This window comes from Trematomus bernacchii, unplaced genomic scaffold (genome assembly GCF_902827165.1).
Source record: "Trematomus bernacchii unplaced genomic scaffold, fTreBer1.1, whole genome shotgun sequence".
Taxonomy (NCBI): domain Eukaryota; kingdom Metazoa; phylum Chordata; class Actinopteri; order Perciformes; family Nototheniidae; genus Trematomus; species Trematomus bernacchii.
The window spans coordinates 2,351,119-2,371,496 of record NW_022987705.1 but is presented as its reverse complement, the minus strand read 5'-3'; the positions used below and the strand labels follow the sequence as shown (position 1 = coordinate 2,371,496).

Genomic DNA, 20,378 nt, shown 5'->3' with positions numbered 1-20,378 from the left:
CCTTTCTTATTTACAAGGCAGGGAAATATTCTCTTTTCCATTATTCTCCTGCTTATAGGCTTATCAGAACCGAACACATCTGACATTAGTGTTTGCTGTATACTGCCAGGGGGGCCTCTGAATGCAGCCGACTGAGAAGGATCATCAGTGATATCTTCGTACAAACTAGATTTATTTGATCTTTTAGTGACCTGAAATGATGTGCAGCACTACACACAGCGCTTAAACGTGCATACCTTCACACTATACATAGCATACTATGGAAATCATGGTCTACTCTAAGCAGCTCAGGGCTGGTATTAGGGGAAATTAGGTCGTGTTGGCAAGGATCGTTTAATTGAGTCTTAAGCCGAAAATCATTCACCATAGCTGCTTTCATGTTCTGTCAGTTTACCAAAAGCGTGTGTGTGTGTGTGTGTGTGTGTGTGTGTGTGTGTGTGTGTGTGTGCGTACGTGTGCGTGTGCATGTCCTCACATCTCCTCGTCTGCCGGGTGTTAATACAAAATGTTTTGTGCACATGCCCGTACATGCCTGTATGGTTTCGGGTTGGCAATGAGTTTCAGTGTGCCTTTCTAAGAAAATGCGGTTGTTTGTGAGTTTGATCTCCCCTCAGGCTCAGATAATGCCTCTGCACTTTGTTTCTGATGATCGGCGACTTATGTTTATGTGTGTATTTAAATGTGTGTGCTTTTAACTTGCCTCACTGCATCATCTTAAACTCCAAGCTTACTGACCACAGTGTCCTTTATTCTCTTTCATCCTGCCCCCTGTCTCCTCTCCTATAGACTCCCTCTCCAGTGTGTTTCACAGCTTTCCTTTCAACTTTACTTCACCCGCTTTATGTGACGTACCTGGTAGATCCTCTGCAGTGGTTTCAGAACTACCTTCCCCTTCCCGTCTCCTCTCTCCTCCCCTGTGTGCGTTTGACACATCAGGTCACTTTGAAGTTGTGAGAGCTCCACTGAAACACTTCTCTCTCTTCTTGTTCCTCTCAGGGCAAGTTGACACCGGCATTTGAGGATGTGTGGAGGATCATGCAGTCGGTGAGAGATGACACCGAGCTGATGTGGAGAAGCTAGTGATGCGGCTGCTTAACCACAGGTAACCACAGTTTGTACACTTTGCTTTCTTATTACTGCTAAATTCAGTTTAATATTCAATATTCCATCCCTCACATACTTATGTATATATAATAACTTGCTTTATATTTGATTTTTGTTAATTTGTTAATTCGACATGTATATTTTCTACTTTTTTGTTTATTTCCAGTCTTTTTTAATTTGTATTGTACAATGCCATGTCTTTTATGCTGCTGCAACACAAACAATTCCCAAATTGGGCTCAATACAGTATTATCTTATCTTATCTTATCTTATCTTAAATGCACACTAACAATAATGATGTTCTTTTGGATTGTACCGGTTTGTTGGAATACTTTTAATTGAGTTTTGATTCTCAATACAAGACAAAACGATGTGTTAGAGAATATGTTTGTCAGTGTCTCTGCAGTTGGAGCCCACACTGAGAACCTGATGGTGTGGGTTTGATGAGGTGTGACTCACAGAGGACCGGCTGATCTGAAAGCAGTTGACTCAGCAGCTCCATGTGCTTATATAACAGAGGGCATGAGGCGGTGCAGGATGCTCCGATAACTCTATCATCAGCACTACGCAGTTTCAAACTGATTTCTTTGATCATTTCAACTGTTTTGGGAGTACATGAATAATTTGAACACCACTGAAGGAGAAAAGTGCTTGCAAAAAGGATTAGGCATCAAAGCAATAGATGCTACTGCAGTGCACTGCGCAGTTTCCAAGATTTTATTAATCAACATTTGACTTAAATTGAAATATACCTAAGGAGTTTGGGCATTTAAAAGTTGAGAGGTCTTTGTAGACGGTGATTTTGATGCATTGTGAATACTTAAATGAGACAACACCAGAAAACCCTTAGGAAGTGTTAGCTGTGTTTATGCTCCAAATCAATGGGTTTTGTACTAAGCACAATATCAAACATTAAGGTCAGTTAACATAAAGCTGGCACGAGAACTTCCCCTTTATCTGTCGTACACTTCTGCCGTACCACTGTTAACTAATGGAGCTGCACATGTCACCCTCTCATCCAGCACAGAGATTGACCTGCTTTTCAACAACAAACGTGAGAGAGTGTACAAGCCAATGCCATTAGAGGGCATGGCCTTCAGTTTGATAATGGATTAAAAGCAGAGGGTCTCTCAGTAATAAAACAAAAGCCTTTCTATACAAACTGAAAGGAACCCAAATGTTACTGTAAATCACATGATTACACACACAGCTTTTCTCCATCTGGTACAAACACTTTTACACCAGTGGTATCGATGCCCTGGAGGAGGTTGATGAACTTAACGTACGTACATATATATATATATATATATATAGCCCTCTTACTACTTAGTTTTGTTATTAGCTGAGGTGATCGATGTGCCAGTTAATGAAAACAGATGTCAACAGATTTGGTCCACAGTAGAACTAAAACACTTCACTAACTTTTAAAATTACAAAAACTAGTCATAGGGCAACATGGTAACATTTCTAAGATATTTATGCCTTATTCTCATCTGCAGTTGAATCATGGGAAACGTCGAAAGTCAGAATGGGGACAGTGGTTTCTACGGCAACGCGTCGGGACACATCTCCCGCAAACAGACGTCCAGGTCACTCCGGCTCCCCAACAAGCAGCCAATCACGCGTCGTTCCCGGCTCTCTTCTTCAGTGAAACAGGAACACAGAAACTCTGATGCCTCAACTCGCTCCTCCAGCACCCCCAGCATCCCACAATCCTTAGCAGAGAACGGACTGGAGCCTTTTAACGCAACCGATGCACTCGAAGAGTTCGGCATCAACCCTCACTGGACACAGCGCGTCGCTATGACGATGAGGCCGGAGTCCTATCAACACGATGACGACAACTTGGCCACGCCGACTCCTGAAACCTCGGAGGCGGACACCGTCGCTCAGGACGGAGGAGAGGACTCCACGGGGGAGGGGGAGGTCCTTGGGGAGGAAACGTACCTCCAGCGAATGACTGAGGGTCCCCGGGAGGGAGGGAGTTTCAAGAAGAAGAGGTCCAAGTCGGCGGACATGTGGAGAGAAGACAGCCTGGAGTTCTCTATGTCGGACCTGAGCCAGGAGCATCTGACCAGCACTGAGGAGATCATAGATGGAGGAGAGGAAGAGGAGGAGGAACAGTTTGCATGTCCAAGAGGCAATGCAGGTGAGGATGGTGAACACTCACACAGTCTATTAAACTTACAGAATACAAATCAAATGTTCTCATGTAGTATTTCAGATTTTCTTAGTGACAAAGACTAAAAACAAAAGTGCTTTCTCCATTAAGTCTCAGCCGAAATCCTAAATTAACCAACTTTAATTAATACAGTAAAAAATGTTAACTCAGTATATGTATTTTTTGTATATATATATTTTTTTACTGATGGTTGATACAAATGTTCTCATAGTGTATATGGATATACTGTATGTGTGCATGTGTGCAGGGGTGTTAGCTTGATTTGACTCGCATTACAAGTGATGAGGGGGAAGGTGGGACAAATTGAACAGAGACACTCTGACACAATTTCAGAAAAACCTACTGATTAAAGGTTAGCTGCCATCCATCAGATTCAGGAGTTCAGTTGATCACATGATTGTTAGCTTAACGCAACAGCAGGCAGCAGCTGGTAACTGCTGATGGTCTAAGTGCTGCACCAGGGGGCAAGCCATCTCAGAGTAATGGAAGGGCTTGCTACGCACACACGCACCACACACACACACACACACACACACACACACACACACACCACACACACACACACACACACAAACACACACACACACACACACACACACACACACACACACACACACACACACACACACACACACACACACAACATTCATACAAAATCACACACTGAGAAAAAGGTAATTTACACGTCAAATGTGAGAAAGAAATCTGAAAGTAACTGACAGTAATCAGAAAACACTTACCATACCTCTCAAACACGCACGCACGCACGCACGCACATACACACACACACACACACACACACACACAGACGCACACAGACAGACAGACACCCACACACCCACACTCACACACACACACACACACGCACGCACACACACACACACACACAGACGCACACAGACAGACAGACACCCACACACACACACACACACACACACACACACACACACACACACACACACACACACACACACACACACACCACACACACACACACACACACACACCACACACACACACACACACACACACACACACACACACTGCCCTGCAATAACCACCTGTGTGTGTTCCAGGCGCAGCTGAAAGGGCATCGTCTCTGGACCATCTGTGCAGCCAGCAGAGTCCCGGCCTCAGGGGGCAGAGGAGCCGCTACGCTAAGAGCCGTCGGGAGGCCCAGTGCGATGGAGATGAAGAAGGGGAGGGGTTGATGTCTCCAGCTGAAGAAGATGGTGGCGGGTACGGAGCATTCACGCTCCCCTGCCGACGCTCCCACTGCCTCTCAGAGGGCCTGGCAGGGCTCGGCATGCCGTCTGCACCGTGCCCGGCTTTCCAGGGTCGGCGTGCACAAACTACTCAGGTTAGATCACTTTTTATACATTTAGGAAACATTTAACAACATGAATCAGTTTAAAAGTGTACTTTTCTGTGGTATACTGGCTCTTCTGTCTCTCCTTTATACATGCATAGCCCTTAAAATAGAATGATAGAGCACTTTGTTTACCAGTTGTATCCAGGAAGTTCATGGGGTTCACAGACATAACAGAGGACAAAAATTTACATTTTCTTGACAACCATAGACGTTTCCTGTGTGTGCTCATGCTGTGCAGTTGTGTGTTGTATGCACATCCAAGTGAGTGTGTATATTTGTGTAGCGGGGAAAGGGATTACAAGGATTCAGATGAGAGTTGCTGTGGGGCTACTTGTCCATGTTGGCCTGGTTTCTCCGTTCCCCCTCCGGAAATGAAAGCATTAAAGCATAATACCTTTCATGCCCCTTTCAATAACCATACACAGGGTCCTAACACACATACATATGCACACAGAGACATGTTGAACATAATTGATAAGCCTTTGTTACGGTCTTACAAAAGCAGGTTCAACCAGAGGATAAAGAAAGAAGCAAGTCAGTGTATCACCAAGAAGCCAGATAATAAGAGAAGCCATGTGCAAAAATAACAAAACTACCATCCCTAGAATGAAGACTGGTCATGTTCTCCCTGTAGTCATCATGTGTCATTGATTAAAGTTGCTTAATCAGAAGTAAGTGCTAAAATAGCAACCCAGGCTTTTCTTTATAACTCATTCCCAGAACCCCCAAGCATCCTTGGATCACAAAGCACCCTAAGTGTTTATTATAAATTCATCTAGCCAGGCTTAGGGGGTTTATAGACCGGATAAAAATAGACTGATAACACAGCAAAACAAAGAGAAAAAGAACAGAGAGAGTCTCACTTTGTTTAAAGAAAAGTGTGAAAGCAGAGAGCCAGAAAGCATGCCAAAACATGTGCACCAACCCACATACAAACTTTACAAATGTAAACCCAGAGAACCCTTGTGTAGCTTAAACTGTGTTGTAGCTTTCCAAATATATCAGTTTCTGTCAAAGCATTAATAATCTGTAAGTACATCTGTTCTGTTTGTTTCTGGCTCACAGGATATCTCGGGTGTTTTGGGTGAGGGAAGTGAGTATGGGGACAGTGGCATCGACGGCGTCACCACGGAGATAGACGGGTATGGAGAGTTGGTGTCACGGCGCTGTAAGGCCATGTCGGCATCGTTCTCCGTGTACTCTGCTACCGAAAGCAGCGTTTTCAACGGCAGCGACAGCGGCAGCAGCAGCGCAGGAGGAGGAGAGGGACGAGGCGGCGAGGGAGGGAGGGGAGGAGTTTATGAGAATTACCGAAAGGAGCTGGACAATCAAGCATGGGTTAGTCAATTAGCACATGTCTGTCCTTATTAATGACACATCCAACATGTTTGTTATCACTCATATTGTCAATCATTCCCTCCTCAGACACATCAGGGTAGGGACTGCACGGAGGAGGGCGGGTCCGCTGTTAGCGATGAGCGCAGCAGTGGCACACTCAGCAGTGCATATCCATCGGACGCTCTGATTGGCTCTGCACAAGGCACAGTCAGAAAAGCAGGGGCTCTGGCCGTGAAGAACTTCTTGGTTCATAAGAAAAACAAGAAGGTGGAACCTGCAACGAGGCGCAAGTGGAAACACTACTGGGTTTCTCTGAAAGGTGAGCATAGCTCTCATATTTTTAGGTTTATAAACGTATTTTAAATGTGTTTTTTTGATAAGGTCATGCAGCAGTATGTCACTTTCAGATAAACATCGTCTTAACCTGACCCAAACCCTGTCTCACGCTCTCTCTCCTGTTAAGACTGTAATCACATCAGACTTCACACAGCCCACGCCCTTGCTTGTCACCTCTACCGTCCTCTCTCAGCCTCTTCTGTGTGGCCTTCCATTTCCTCTCCCAGGCCTCATCACAATTTAATTTTTACGGCCGCACCCGTGTCGAATCCAATCTCATCCTTGTTAAATGCATGAGATACAGCATTTGAAGCGGCATTTCTGCAAGCTTCCTGTCCTCATCCACCCCCCTAATGATAAATAAATCAGACTGTCTAATGTTATCAGAGAGCCCATGCTTCTGATTAGTCTGCCTAAATACCAATTAAGGAGCAAATGCATTATAAGGGGACAGCATTTTTTGTGGTTATTTGGTTGTCTGTATTTCTCACACATTTTATATTTGTAAATGACTGCAACGGAGTGCTGAAAAGCCTTGTCTTTTGTAAGTGGTTACAATGTAATTGAACAAAATGAAATACAGTACCTAATAGGAAATCTGTAAGAAAGAAAAAACTGTTCTTTTGCTCTCAATCTTTTTTTTCTTTGTTCTTTAAGGCTGCACACTTTTCCTGTACGAGTCAGACTGTCGCTCTGGGATCGACCACAACAGCGTTCCCAAACATGCACTGTGGGTGGAGAACAGCATCGTCCAGGCCGTGCCTGAACATCCCAAAAAAGACTTTGTTTTCTGCCTCAGCAACTCAGTGGGAGACGCCTTCCTCTTCCAGGTGAGAGACACACTGGTATTTAAAACACGAGGCATAATCATGCACTTCCTTTAAAAACAAGGGGGGAAGGAACGTTTTCTACTCACACATACATAACTGTGTGTGTGTGCGATTTGGTGTGTGTGTGTGGCACAGAAGTACATGACATTTAGACATGTGTGGGATAAGCCAGGCCAGCGTCCATGTGTTTGTTTAATGTGTGACATGTTTAAAGGCCACACTGTCATAGTGTGACAGTGATCCACCACAGTGACCATTGTGTAATACTAAAATGTGTCTATTTATATGCATGGTAGCTGTCAACAGTGACATTCAATCAATGAATGAAGAGATAAGTATTAAGATAATGAGATTATAGTGACCACCATCTCCAAGGCTAATAATGGGAATACTACTTCAATTCTTTTAGCTGTCATTTATTTGTATTTTTACGACTTAGTCAATGTCAATTTTTCCATTTCCTGTCAGACTTCAGGCCAGACGGAGCTGGAGAACTGGATCACGGCGATCCACTCTGCGTGCGCCGCGGCTCTGGCCCGGCAGCACCACAGAGAGGACACAGTGAGACTGCTGCGAACAGAGATCCGCAAGTTAGAGCAGAAGATCGACATGGACGAGAAGATGAAGAAGATGGGAGACATGCAGCTGTCGACCGTTACCGACGCCAAGAAGAGGAAGACCATATTGGAGCAGGTACGGAGCAAGGATGGAAAGAGGCAATAGGGAGTTATGACGAATGAACTCTGAAAGTACTCAAATACCTTAAAGCTGCTGTGTAGGAATTAGTCTCAGTGAGAAAAAAGGCTTTTTATATTTTCTTACTGCAAATGATTCATACTTTATGTCCATGTGATGCTGATATGAACCAGGTTTGTGATCTCATGTGCTGAGTGAAAACACCTATGGGGCTTTACAGATGCACATCACTGTACTTTCAAACTGCAGTGTTGCTCTCACTCACTGAAGTCTCTGCACTAAATCATCTTTACTGCATGGCGTCATTCAAACAAAATGTTCTTAAGGACTACTTGCAACGACAGATGCGTTCAAACATTTCCGGCTGGCGCTCATTTATAAACACCTAGTGCAGCAGAATGCACTCATTAGACATGTTGAAACACATTCAATGCATACATCAGCAGGCAGGTGAAATCACATGCTAATCCTGCCATATTTAATAGCTGTTTTGGATTGAGCCACATCTGGATTCTTTTTTTTAAGGATTAGATCTCTGTATTATTAGTTGAATGTGACTCGTAGCTTTTACTCCATGCATGTCTGGAGTTGCATGTAAACATTGCAAAATAGCTTAAGAATGTGCCCTCAAACAATGGGTCTCCTTGTGGCAACCCTCTGGGTCTTTGAATGTGTGTGGCATTCAGTTGATAGTCAATAAAAGAAAAGAATATTACATAAAAAAAGCACCTGGAAGTAGTTATAGTCAATCATCCAAAGCGTGTCACAAAACATCGGGTATTTGATTCTCTACTATAAAGACACATTCACTTAAAATTGTGGGATCAAAGTGAAAAGCCTTTATTATATGAATGTCTGACTTTTTCCAAGATCTTTATCTGGAACCACATTCATTTACAAAATGAGTTTGCATGAATAGGCCCGGGATGTACGTTTGCATAGAAGACTCAAAGAAAGAGCAGTTGTGTGAAGTCCTGGAACAAATAGGGGAACTAGTGCAAATGAAGTCTAGATTATGTTTCAATTTGAGTGTGGGTGTGTTTGGGTGTGTGTGTGTGTGTGGTGTGTGTGTGTGTGTGTGTGTGGGTGTGTGTGTGTGGTGTGTGTGTGTGTGTGTGTGGGTGTGTGTGTGTGTGTGTGTGTGTAGTGTGTGTGGTGTGTGTGTGTGTGTGTGTGTGTGTGTGTGTGTGTGTGTGTGTGTGTGTGTGTGGTGTGTGTGTGTGTGTGGTGTGTGTGTGTGTTGTGTGTGTGTGTGTGTGTGTGTGTGTGTGTGTGTGTGTGTGTGTGTGTGTGTGTGTGTGTGTGTGTGTGTGTGTGTGTGTGTGTGGTGTGTGTTGTGGTGTGTGTGTGTTGTGTGTGTGTGTGTGTGTGTGGTGTGTGTGTGTGTGTGTGTGTGTGTGTGTGTGTGTGTGTGTGTGTGTGTGTGTGTGTGTGTGTGTGTGTGTGTGTGTGCGTGTGTGTGTGTGTGTCTGTGTTCCACCTCCCACGGACAACACTGTGATACATAGCACACAGCACAGCAGGTCGTGGACTGGTGGGGGTTGTGTTGCTGAGTAATACCTCTCCACAGGGGCTTCAGCACTCCCACATCTCACTCCTCCTGAAATGACCAAATCACCATCTAACAAAGGATGGTATCTTATGCATATAAAATAAATATGTATCTCTTTATCACTGTTGTGATGTTACCTATGATGTCTCTCTATTCCTAGCTTTTAAGGGTCATTTCATTTCTTGTATTCTTCTTTGTAATTTGATTCTGTATATGTTGCACCTACAGTACCAGAACAAAATACATTTCGTTGTGCCTTAACAATGACAATAAAGTTATTGATAGTTGAACATTTTATCGTTCGTTTAGATCTTCCTGTGGGAGCAGAACCTGGAGCGGTTTCACATGGATCTGTTTCGCTGTCGGTGCTACCTGGCCAGCCTGCAGGGGGGCGAACCCCCCAACCCCAAACGCCTGCTGGGCTTCGCCTCGCGTCCAACCAAGCTGTCCATGGGACGCCTGGGCATCTTCTCCGTCTCCTCCTTCCATGCACTGGTACGAGAAATTCCCATGCACACACGTGTTTTAGTACTTGTGTGCGACTTCTTATTCTAACTGTCTCACTCACTTGCTGTAATTTCACTCTTAAACCTAATCAGATCTCCTAAATCAAAACTTTGAATTCGGTCCCAGGTGTATCTTTGTGTTATAGTAGGCATTGCGTGAGAGGTTCCCAACTGGTGACCTTCGACGCCCTCAGCTTGTAGAGTGGGTGTGTTTAGCTGGCAGTTGGAGTGAGCATCTTGTCACATACGCCCACTAAAAGGATTTCTGCTTGCCTGACAAATCTACAAACTAATAGTGATTGCACTGCATGAAGCCTGAGGTTGAAACACACTAAAAGCTTAATGGCGGTTAATTAGGAGCAAGCAGGAACTACAAGGCTAAATAATGAACATCCCAAAGTAGCTTTGCACTCCAGCTGCTATTTTGGACTTTTTTAGAAAGTTTTAGAAGGCTGAAAATGTTGTAACCGAAAATGGGCCAAAGCTGTGATAAAACCTGCTAATACTAATATAGTAATTAGTTGCCCCTTCTTTCATAGTAGTAGTGGTTGTTTCTTTTAGTTACATGAAGACATTTGAAGTCCTTATTACAGAGTTTGTGTGTTGTAAAACTCTGTTGGGAATCAGTTTGAACCTTGAAGAAATCCTGATCTCAGCTGTATCTTCAAAACAGAGTATAAAAAGTTGAAAATCAATAACATGATAATGTAACATTTATTTCAAATAACATCTAAAAAAAAAAGCCTTTTATGAAAATGAAAACCCAACAAAATGGTCCCTCCTTAAAAATAGCCTCTTTGATGGATGTTTTTCTCCCCGTTAGGGAAACTAGATGCACACTTGCCTTACATACCTGCACACACAGTGTCACCTGGCACATTCAGATCATTCTCCTCACAAGCTGTTCTGATGTGTGCTGCTTTAAAGCCAAGTCACTGACTCAAGGCCATGATGTACTCTCGTTGTTACCTCAAGCAATCCTAAGAATGTGCAGAATGAAACGCTGGCATGGAGGGAATGATCTATATGCTGTGACTGTGACTCCGCTAAATATCATCCAGGAAAAACAAGTAAAGAGAAAGAGGAAACAAATCTCTATAGACCAGTTTCATACAAGCAGGACATCAGATACACCAAACATACACACACATTCACACAAACACACTGACAACATCAGAGGTTGATAGTGTTTTTTTGTGACTGGTGGATCAATATGAACTCTGTTAGTAAGCTGCCATCCCCGAGGCACTTTCCCACAAACAGGCTTAACACTCTCTGCTCTGTTGACCCCCTCCTTCCTTTTTTTTTTATAACACCCCCACTTTCTTTGTCTCTGATAGTCGGCACAATATTAGACATCCAGAGCCCGACCGTCTTCGAGGCGGTAAAAAACGCTCATGTCTACAGCTCTCTAAATCGTATCTACATTATTTCGACACCCTTTTTTTCCTTCTCTGTCTTACACCTTCTCTGTCTTTCCTCCATCTTCTTTCCCTCTAAGTTCACAATCAGATCATTTTTTCTCAAATCTAACAGTTTAATATTGCATTAGTCAAATAGCACTCCAAAAAGACACAATATGCTTTGCTATATCAATGAACTAAATTTAATTGAAATACATTAACATAATAAAGAATAGAACCTGGTAATTTATTAATGAAATACAAAAAACTAATTCATATTGCCTCCAGCAAAAGATAACTGTCCTCTCTCTCAACTCTCAGTTTTTTTTACCACTTTATTCATTATTTCCTACCATTTTTTACCAAGCACAAAGAGACATCGTAATATGGAATGAAGGAAACGGCCTCTTGCACGCAGCATACATAAGAAGAATCTTGAAGACAGTTTGACCTATTATGTTGGAAGTGTGTGTGTCTCATGAGCGGTGACTGGCGAGGAAATCAATAAGCGCACACCCACCCACACAGTACACTATATGCTTGTGCACATACAGTATATATATATGTGCATAAATGCATCTGTGAACCACACAGTGAGACAGGGCCTCCTATAGCCCTTTAGTTCAGTGTGAATTAACCCAGAAATGCCAAGAGTGGTTTCTCTTTGAATGTGTAGTGGGTCACTGTAGGAAAGTGAGAGGTTGAGTGTGTGCCATTAGTCTATACTATGCGGCTGAAAATGTGCTTTATGTGTTGAAGTGTTTGCTTGCCTGTGTGTTCATTTGTATGTTTGCAAGCAAGAAGTGACTCACAGGACAAACAAAGACAGCCACTGCTGTCAGTGTACAATACAGATATATAGTCTGGCATTCCCCTTATTTCTTATGGGCTATTCATTATAAAAGCAGCTCAACTATTTAATAAAATCTAAGTATGATTATAATTTTGAATTTAATATACTCTAAAGTCTACTGCACATGTGTCAAACTCAAGGCCCGGGGGCCAAATCAGGCCTGTGGTGGATTTAATTTCGGCCCGCATGATAATTTTTAATTACTATTAATAATTACTAATGTCTTCCATTTTTGTAAAGCACTTTGAATTGCCTTGTGTTGAAAGGTGCTATATAAATAAACTTGCCTTGCCTTGCCTTAGATCTGGCCCGCCGGTATATTGCACGCACACCTTCACTCAACCCTGAGGGTTTTCTCAGCTCAGAGCCTGACCCCAAACATTGATGAACTAGCACCCAAGATGAGATGCCAAGTATCTGGCTTGAACTAGCATCACAGAGCAGCACACTGAGTTTACATGGATGTTTCCTTCTGCACTTTTTTTCTTGTGACAACAGGGCATGTTTGGTTTGTTCTTTGAAGGAAATAGTTTTTTTGAAGCTGTTGTTGGCCTGTGGAAAAATGTAATCATAAGAAATGACTCCGGAAAAGCTGCAGATAGAGCCATAAGAAATGAATGCAACTGATTATTTAATGTTTAATGTTGTTTTTATAGGCAATAATTTAAGCTTTGTTAGTTCCAGGTTTAATATGTGCAATAAGTTCATTTCAATAAGTTTTGCAATGAACATTGAACCAGTCCGGCCCTCGACTAGTACCCATTTTTTAATTTTGGCCCACTGTGTATTTGAGTTTGACACCCCTGCTCTACTGCGTGTTCTGCCCCAAAATGGGGCTTTGACAATTTCTGCTTTCCAGTTGGCATGGAATATGTTATAAAAAAGGACGAAAGAGACTTTAAACTCGCTGAATTAATCTTGTTAAATGCTTTAAGATACAAAATAACTAGAGTCTAGAGAATAAATAATTATAGTCTATGGCAGCGGTTCCCAACCTTTTTTATTTAATTTATTTTTATTTTGTACAGGCTAAAGACACAAACATGGACATAACGATAACATATAGGAGATGACATTCCCATCTCAGACAAAAACAAAACAAAAACAGAAGAAATAGAGATACAGTCAGTAGGATCACTTCAACATTTCACAAACAAAAATAGGTTGACAACCAGAGATGGGGTCGTTACTAAAAAAAAGTAATATATTACATATTACATATTACTTTAAAAAAAAGTAATATATTACACTACTTCGTTACTCTCTACATAAAGTAACTCGTTACTTTACTCGTTACTTTACTCGTTACTTCACTCGCAGGGCCGGCCCGCCCCTCCCTACAGGCAGATCACGCAGACTGCTAAAGTTTCAAATGTTCTCTTTAGTTCAGTTTCCATTGTCGCATAAGACTGATCCAGATAGCTCTGACCATGGCTGTCCTCTGTCTCCTGCTATCTGTATTTTGCGCAGTATATCTCTGAACGATGCGATGGTGATTCCACTGTGCAAATGGGCAACATTACCTCTACTATGAAGGATGCTACAAGCCTGTCCATCTCTGCTTTGGTTACCGGTCCTCCAAATTCTTGCGGCGGTGCACTCACAACATCCTCACTCTGGGTTCGGGGGTCCTTAGCTATTAGCTTCACCTTAGCATGTGTTCTTTGCAGGTGTTTGTTGAGGTTTGACGTGGTGTTTACAGCAGTGGATAACAGCTTCTGGCCTGGACACAGTTTGCACCCAACTCTGTTGACAACCAAATACCACCAAAAACACAACATGGCAAGCATATTTATTGTTCCTTTAGTCCCACTCTTTGTTAGAGCTCATTATTTCCATGTCATGGCGTGTTGAGCCACCCTTTGATTTTTTGTGGCAATCATTTTTACAAAAGAAATTGTATTTATAATCTACTCTTCAAACACCTTAAATTAAGATTACTCCTTGATTGACTTTTATAAATATGCCAGAAGAATAGTTGTATTTATTAACTGTGTGCGGTCTTCATCTAAAAGCCCAAATAAAATATTAAAGGGTGTAAATCTAAATTCAATTTTGCCGCCACATAATTTGCAAAACATTATGATTTGTGTGGAATTTTTATTTTTTATTTGAACCTCTTTTCTTTTCTCGATCCTCCTGAGCAACGGTCATTCCAGTCCTTGATAGCGGTCTGTTCTACTGGATTTACAACGTGTCACATGTTCTGAATTGACCAATCAGAACTTTATTTAGCCTTGAAAAAGGTTGGGAGCCGCTGGTCTATGGAAATGCTTTTAGATTTCTCTGGTTATGAAACTGACTCTTTTAAACTTCTCTTTTGAAAAGTGAGTTCCTTGTGCTTGATTTTTAGTTCCGCATATAGTGAGAAATTTCATTTTCTACATATACAAATAAACTTTGATCATAGATACCTCAAATGTTATCTTTATATTTCCTAAATGCTAAATGGATACTGGATTTGATAAGCTGAATTCCATTCTTGACTCTGAACCTTTCTGCAGATAGCAGGCCATTTAGATGTAAGATAGGTAGGGCTTAGTAACAGATAAGGATAAGTGGATTGTAAGTGGATTACTGTAGCTGTAAGAACTATTGAGAAATTGTACAATGTTACAATAACACTATGGAAGATAAAGTTCAAACGCCCTTTCCTTTGGATGAATGTTTTGTGTGATCTACCAGGTGGCAGCGCGGACAGAGTGCAGCATCAGGAGGAGGAACCAGGCCATGCCCCGGACCATCAGTAAACGCCGCAGCCGGTTCTCCTCTCTCTGGGGTCTGGACACCACCTCCAAGAGGAAGACCAAGGGACATCCTTCCATCAACCAGGTAACCATATTGACACAACCATACTACAACCATTTGATTGATCTTACAGTGTTGAAAAAGTGTTAGTTATATTTCGGAGACATATCCAGAAAGAGGTCACATTTTGCCAAATAATTTGTTCATGAAGCACTGGTGAGGTAGCCAATCAGCTGCTAATCAACACTGTATGTTCATGTTGGGTTAGCATTCAATTAAAATGCTCAGAAAAGATTTGCAGATTGGATAATTTTTGAGATTTTTCCAAGCAGTGTGCAACTATTGTGGATGAAATAACTACGATGGATGAAACACATGTGGATGCCGCTGAAATGTCTTATTCTCCGTGTGATTGCAGGTCTTTGTTGATGGGGTGGAGCCGGTGAGGAAACCTTTGGAGCGCATGTTTGAAGACTCAGCCAGTGAGAAATCTGTAAGAGCTCAGCCATCTTTACTTGAGAACTAATACAAAACACAAATATACCTTATTACCAAGGACGATAATAGTATCACATTTTCCATTGTGGTTACTGTTTATTTTTTAACAGTAACAATCTTCCTAAGGCTAAACTAAGTTCCCCCTCTCCTTCCTAGTCTGACATTCACTACAGAGAACCAGATCTCATGTAGCCGTAGGCTCATTCTTTGTCATTGTTTGCCTTTTGCATAAGCCAACATACAAATCACAAGGGCATCTAATAAACCTTTGTACTTGCATAAAGGGTTATGAGCTTCTTAAGACCCAGAGGCTAGCAACACCGCTGGATTTTTCCACCTCTGTTCACTTAACTGAAATCCTTTTGGTGCGTTGGCTCTCCATTTAGTGGGTTATCTGGGGGAAGCACAAATTCTCCTCACTCTTCTGCAACGATGAGCATTTCTTTGAGGTCATTTCCTAGCTTCTGCTTTAATGTTTTTAGACATTATTTCTCTCCTCGGAGTGGAAGGATAAATAAAGAATCTTGTCCCTCGAAGCCATTAGATAATTTTTGAGTTTATTTGTGGTATATTAACCACCTATTTCATCTTCTGTTGCTGTTCGTCCTCCTGCACCACTCGCCAAATGATTGGCTTCACCGGACTTGCAGGAATAACTTGGTTTTTATAACTGCTCTCTCCTTTCTCTTACTCTGCGTCATAGCCAGAAATAATGCAATTTCTCTTCTTCTCTACCATCCTATTGTGTGTCAAACACCTTTCTCAGATCAGTGTTGACAGATTCCCATTTCTTCTTTTCCTTTGCCCCAGGCAATTCCCGCTCTAACGGCATCATTGGCTATCGACTGGAGGGATATTTCAGTCTGCTAATCCCTCTGAGACAAATGTAATCTGATCTGCTCAGATCATTAGCTTTCTGATGTTTCAACAAATTATGCAGGCATTTGCCACCAAAAGGCCTTGCCGTTTCACACCATCTGTGCTCTTGTGTCACATTGACCACAATTAACAGAAAACTGCAAATGAATAATATCTTCAGAGAGAAAAATAGACTATCAAAGGCTACCATAGGGTTGTAGGCTTCCAGTAGTCACAGGCTTATAAATAATACATTTATATGAACTGTAATGAAAAATATCCAATTACTCATGGGTTGTGCAAGGACAAGCATGCCAGCTCCATATTTTATGAGAACTGATAAAATGCAGCAGTCGATGGAAGAAAACTCTGCAGCACTCACCCACTCTGACCGTTGGGGCCCCCAGTGGCACTGTGAGAGATTGATTTCCATCCACCCACGCCCCGCTTCAGCTGGCAGGGTATGGGATGACAGAGAAGAAATGCATAGGAACTAAAGTGCTTCAGTTTGTTTTAAGACAAAGCAGGAAACACTGCATCAGTAGGAACGAGCATCTCCAGTTAGATCACTGCAGATCCAAATACTCACATCTGAGGGGCTTGTCCTAGCTTCAATCCCTTGTTTGTTATGGGGAATCCCACTGATGGAAAAAAGAGGGTGAGAAAGGGAGTTCTGTTTACCACCTCGGACCCCCACCCCCCCAACCAGCGGCATCCAAAATGGGCCAGGAGGGGAGACAGATGGTACCAAAGGCTGGGGAGATCAGGGAGTTGGGGGGAGGCACTAGTTTAGGCCCCCCAGTCTGTTGTCTAACTGAAAACATGTTTATGATATTATAATTTTTTGAGCTGCGTGTGTCAGTGTTATATTCATGCAATTGAAAAGGCAATGTACTTTTGCATATAGTTTGCACCCTTTGTTGGTTTCTCTGTCTCACTTTCACTCTAACAAACACACAGATCAACACACACACACACACACACACACACACACACACACACACACACACACACACACACACACACACACACACGCACACACACACACACACACACACACACACACGCACACACACACACACACACACACACACACACACACACACACACACACACACACACACACACACACACAGAGACCAGTCGGCAACAGTCAGCAGATTGTATGGCGCGAAAAGAAGATGGGGTGGCGGGAGATGATGGAGTGAAGTGTAGATAGAGGGGAAGGGGCACCAGAAGGAGAGGCAATTATTAGTTAGTGTTAGGGGGTTGCAATAGAGGAATGAAAGAATAAATGAGTTTGTGGAGGCTGTTACTTGATAGCAGCAGATAAGGTATCAGTGACAGACAGTGTGAGGTCGAACAGAAGAGGCGAGCGGGACAGAATCACAGGACAGAGGTCAGACTGATGGGTTTAAAGGTTACACTCTCTGCTTTGAACAGAATACACACACATATGTAACAAATACCCACGCAGGGAGACAATTGTATCAAAAGGCTCTCATCAACACAGACAAATTAGATTTTGTAATCAGATCTCCTTCTGCTTTCAGGCCACCAACAGTTTCCATCTAATCAGCAAATGTAGGGGTTTCAAGAAGAAAAACAATGATGAATTACAAGGATTACTGCATTATTTTAGCCATCTGAATTGTTTATAATAGATTTTTTTTCATTCTTCCCTTGGTATATTATCAACTGGAACTAAAAGGTTTTCATGATGCTATTGAATTAATGATGGAGTGCCAGATTATGGACTGTTTTCACCGAGGCTACTCAAAGTTGCTTAAATCCTCGGTGTGTGTTGTTTTTTCAGAAGGAGAAAGACGGCTCGGTGAAAAGCGTTCCTCAGCAAAACGTAGAGAGCGACATTTGGGTTCCTGATTACCTGCAGCCCTCCTGGGTGTGCCTCCCGAACAATAAGCCTGTCCTGGCCATCGTTCAGCCGGGGGAGACAGCGCTGGACGTCCTGAGCTCCGTCTGCAAGGTGAGACATAGCTGATAGCTGTGCATGCTGTACAATACAAGGTTCAAGGTTCAAGGCTTTTATTTGTCATACGTACATAGCTACAGTGTAGTTATGTCGATGAAAATCTTAGGTCACAGGCTCCTCCAACACAATAACACAGAAAAACAGAAAGAATAGTGCAAGTAAATACAAAAAAAATAGTAATAGTGCTTAGTGTGATGAAGCAGACTAAACTTTATGCAATACTTTAAAAATGTGGATTGATATTCAGCATTTATTTTTTCTTTAATCATTTATTTAACATAGGGTGGGGGTCTTAAAAAGTATTAAAAGTTGATAAATCAATTTTAAGGCGAAAATTAAGGCTATTAAAAAGTATTAAACGGCATTTTCCAAGGTATTACATTTTGTAGCTTGTTTTCAATAAGTATATAAATTGTCCAAAGAGGTTGTATTCTACAGTCTCCCTGAATGTAATCATTGCGTAGGTGTGTAGTGTGATTCTGTGTAGTTTATTTATGGCATCCCGTTGGATTTGACGTCATCTGAACAGAACGCTCACTGCTTGATAGTGCACGAAGGTCCGTTTACGCCGGTTGTTAAACAACATCGTTATGGGGAAATGCAAGTTTGCGTCCAAATGGTTGGAAGATAAGGAGGAAGGACAATCAATACTGTATATAGTCAATGTGAGGTAAAGTGTGTCGCCAATGTAACCGGTTAAAACTCATAGTGGCGATGAGGTCTTAACATGTATGGAAAGGGTCTTAAAAGGTATTACATTTGACTTCAGGATTCCTGCATATACCCTGTAACAGGGACAGTGCACATTAATCAACATTTCTATAAATGTGCGAGAGTTAGCCAAGAGCCTATTTTTCATCTGTAGTCCCTGGACAGATTTTGTAAGTCAACCTAAAACAAATTTCATTTCAAACAAGTAAATGCAATCAAATAAAAAACATGCAACATACAGTACTGGAAATCTTAATAAAAAAACCTAAATAGAACAAATAAACAAAACAAAATAAAACAAAACAAAATAAGAAAATGTTAAAACACAGGCCCAACCTTTGTGCTCTAGAAGTCCATTGCTTTGTTGCACAATAGCCTGCACACATATGAAGACGCGCAAACATGCTCCAGTTAAACCGGTAGTAGTAAACAGCTGTTTAGATTGCAAGTATTTCATTTTAACAGGCCTGTCAAACACACGCAATCTTGAAGAATGAGTCTCGTAAAATTCTGTCTATGGAAGTTTAGAATACCATAAGTGGTTACATATGAATAGAAAAACATTTTCTACTCTGATTAAATTATTCTTGAAGTGAAATCTGAGGATAGCTGAGATGGGAGATTGTCTCTGGCACTTCTGTAGATTTTTCCTGTGTACATACAGTAGAACGACAGTGTCTCAGATCCCTTCTTGTAAATTCTCCTTGCAATCCATCTCCTTTTTCTTCCTCGTTGGTCTCAGCCAGAGACGCGCTACGTTAATGACGTCTAATGATACGTATATGTTCCGCTCAAGGGTTTGTTAGAACACATGGGTGAAGCTGATTGACGTGTGTGTGTGTGTGTGTGGGCGTTTGTGTGCATGCGTCACAAGGAACTGGAGCATCTAATTCATGGCCCCTGTGTGTTACATGCATGTGGATATATGTGGATTATATACATGACTGGATACATATATGTCATTTTGTCAGAGGATGTCATGAGCTATAGCGTGTTGGAGTGGTAATGGTGCTTTGATAAGTGGGTTTAGAATACTATCAATGTGTTACAGTAGAACACCGAATAAAGAAGGTCAATAAGAGCGATTATGTTTTTCTCAAGTTTTCAACACTTATTCATCTCTCTCTTCATTTCCCTCCTGTTTTGTTGCAGACCCATAAGATAGACCCCTCTGGACACTACCTGCGCTTGAAGATGTGTATTGACAACAAAGTGCTCTTTTATGTTCCCACACTTGAAGAGGACATCTCTGATCTGGTGAGAACAAACACTGAAGCACTGTGTTCATAACTTGTGTTGTCAAGGAGTGCATTTTGGAGACTGAACTGATAATGAACCAGGAAACCAGGTCTTTTCAGCAGATATTCAATATCCGATTTGGATTGTGGGGTTCTTCAA

At 42.0% G+C, this 20,378-nt stretch overlaps 1 protein-coding gene across 3 annotated transcripts in view; it reads left to right on the top strand.

Moving 5' to 3' along the window:
- Positions 1-20,378, top strand: part of LOC117490292 (T-lymphoma invasion and metastasis-inducing protein 1-like) — a 56,770-nt gene that overhangs the window by 14,520 nt on the left and 21,872 nt on the right. For 2 of the 3 annotated variants that reach the window (XM_034139960.1, XM_034139962.1), the window contains exons 2-13: positions 997-1,102; positions 2,604-3,253; positions 4,363-4,646; positions 5,724-5,996; positions 6,084-6,315; positions 6,990-7,162; positions 7,631-7,855; positions 9,720-9,905; positions 14,858-15,004; positions 15,339-15,413; positions 18,093-18,263; positions 20,133-20,237. In XM_034139960.1, coding sequence (XP_033995851.1) covers positions 2,611-3,253; positions 4,363-4,646; positions 5,724-5,996; positions 6,084-6,315; positions 6,990-7,162; positions 7,631-7,855; positions 9,720-9,905; positions 14,858-15,004; positions 15,339-15,413; positions 18,093-18,263; positions 20,133-20,237 — 2,514 coding nt within the window. In that variant the 5' untranslated portion in view covers positions 997-1,102; positions 2,604-2,610. The remainder of the gene's footprint in view (positions 1-996; positions 1,103-2,603; positions 3,254-4,362; positions 4,647-5,723; positions 5,997-6,083; positions 6,316-6,989; positions 7,163-7,630; positions 7,856-9,719; positions 9,906-14,857; positions 15,005-15,338; positions 15,414-18,092; positions 18,264-20,132; positions 20,238-20,378) is intronic. The other variant, XM_034139961.1, reaches the window with a different exon arrangement.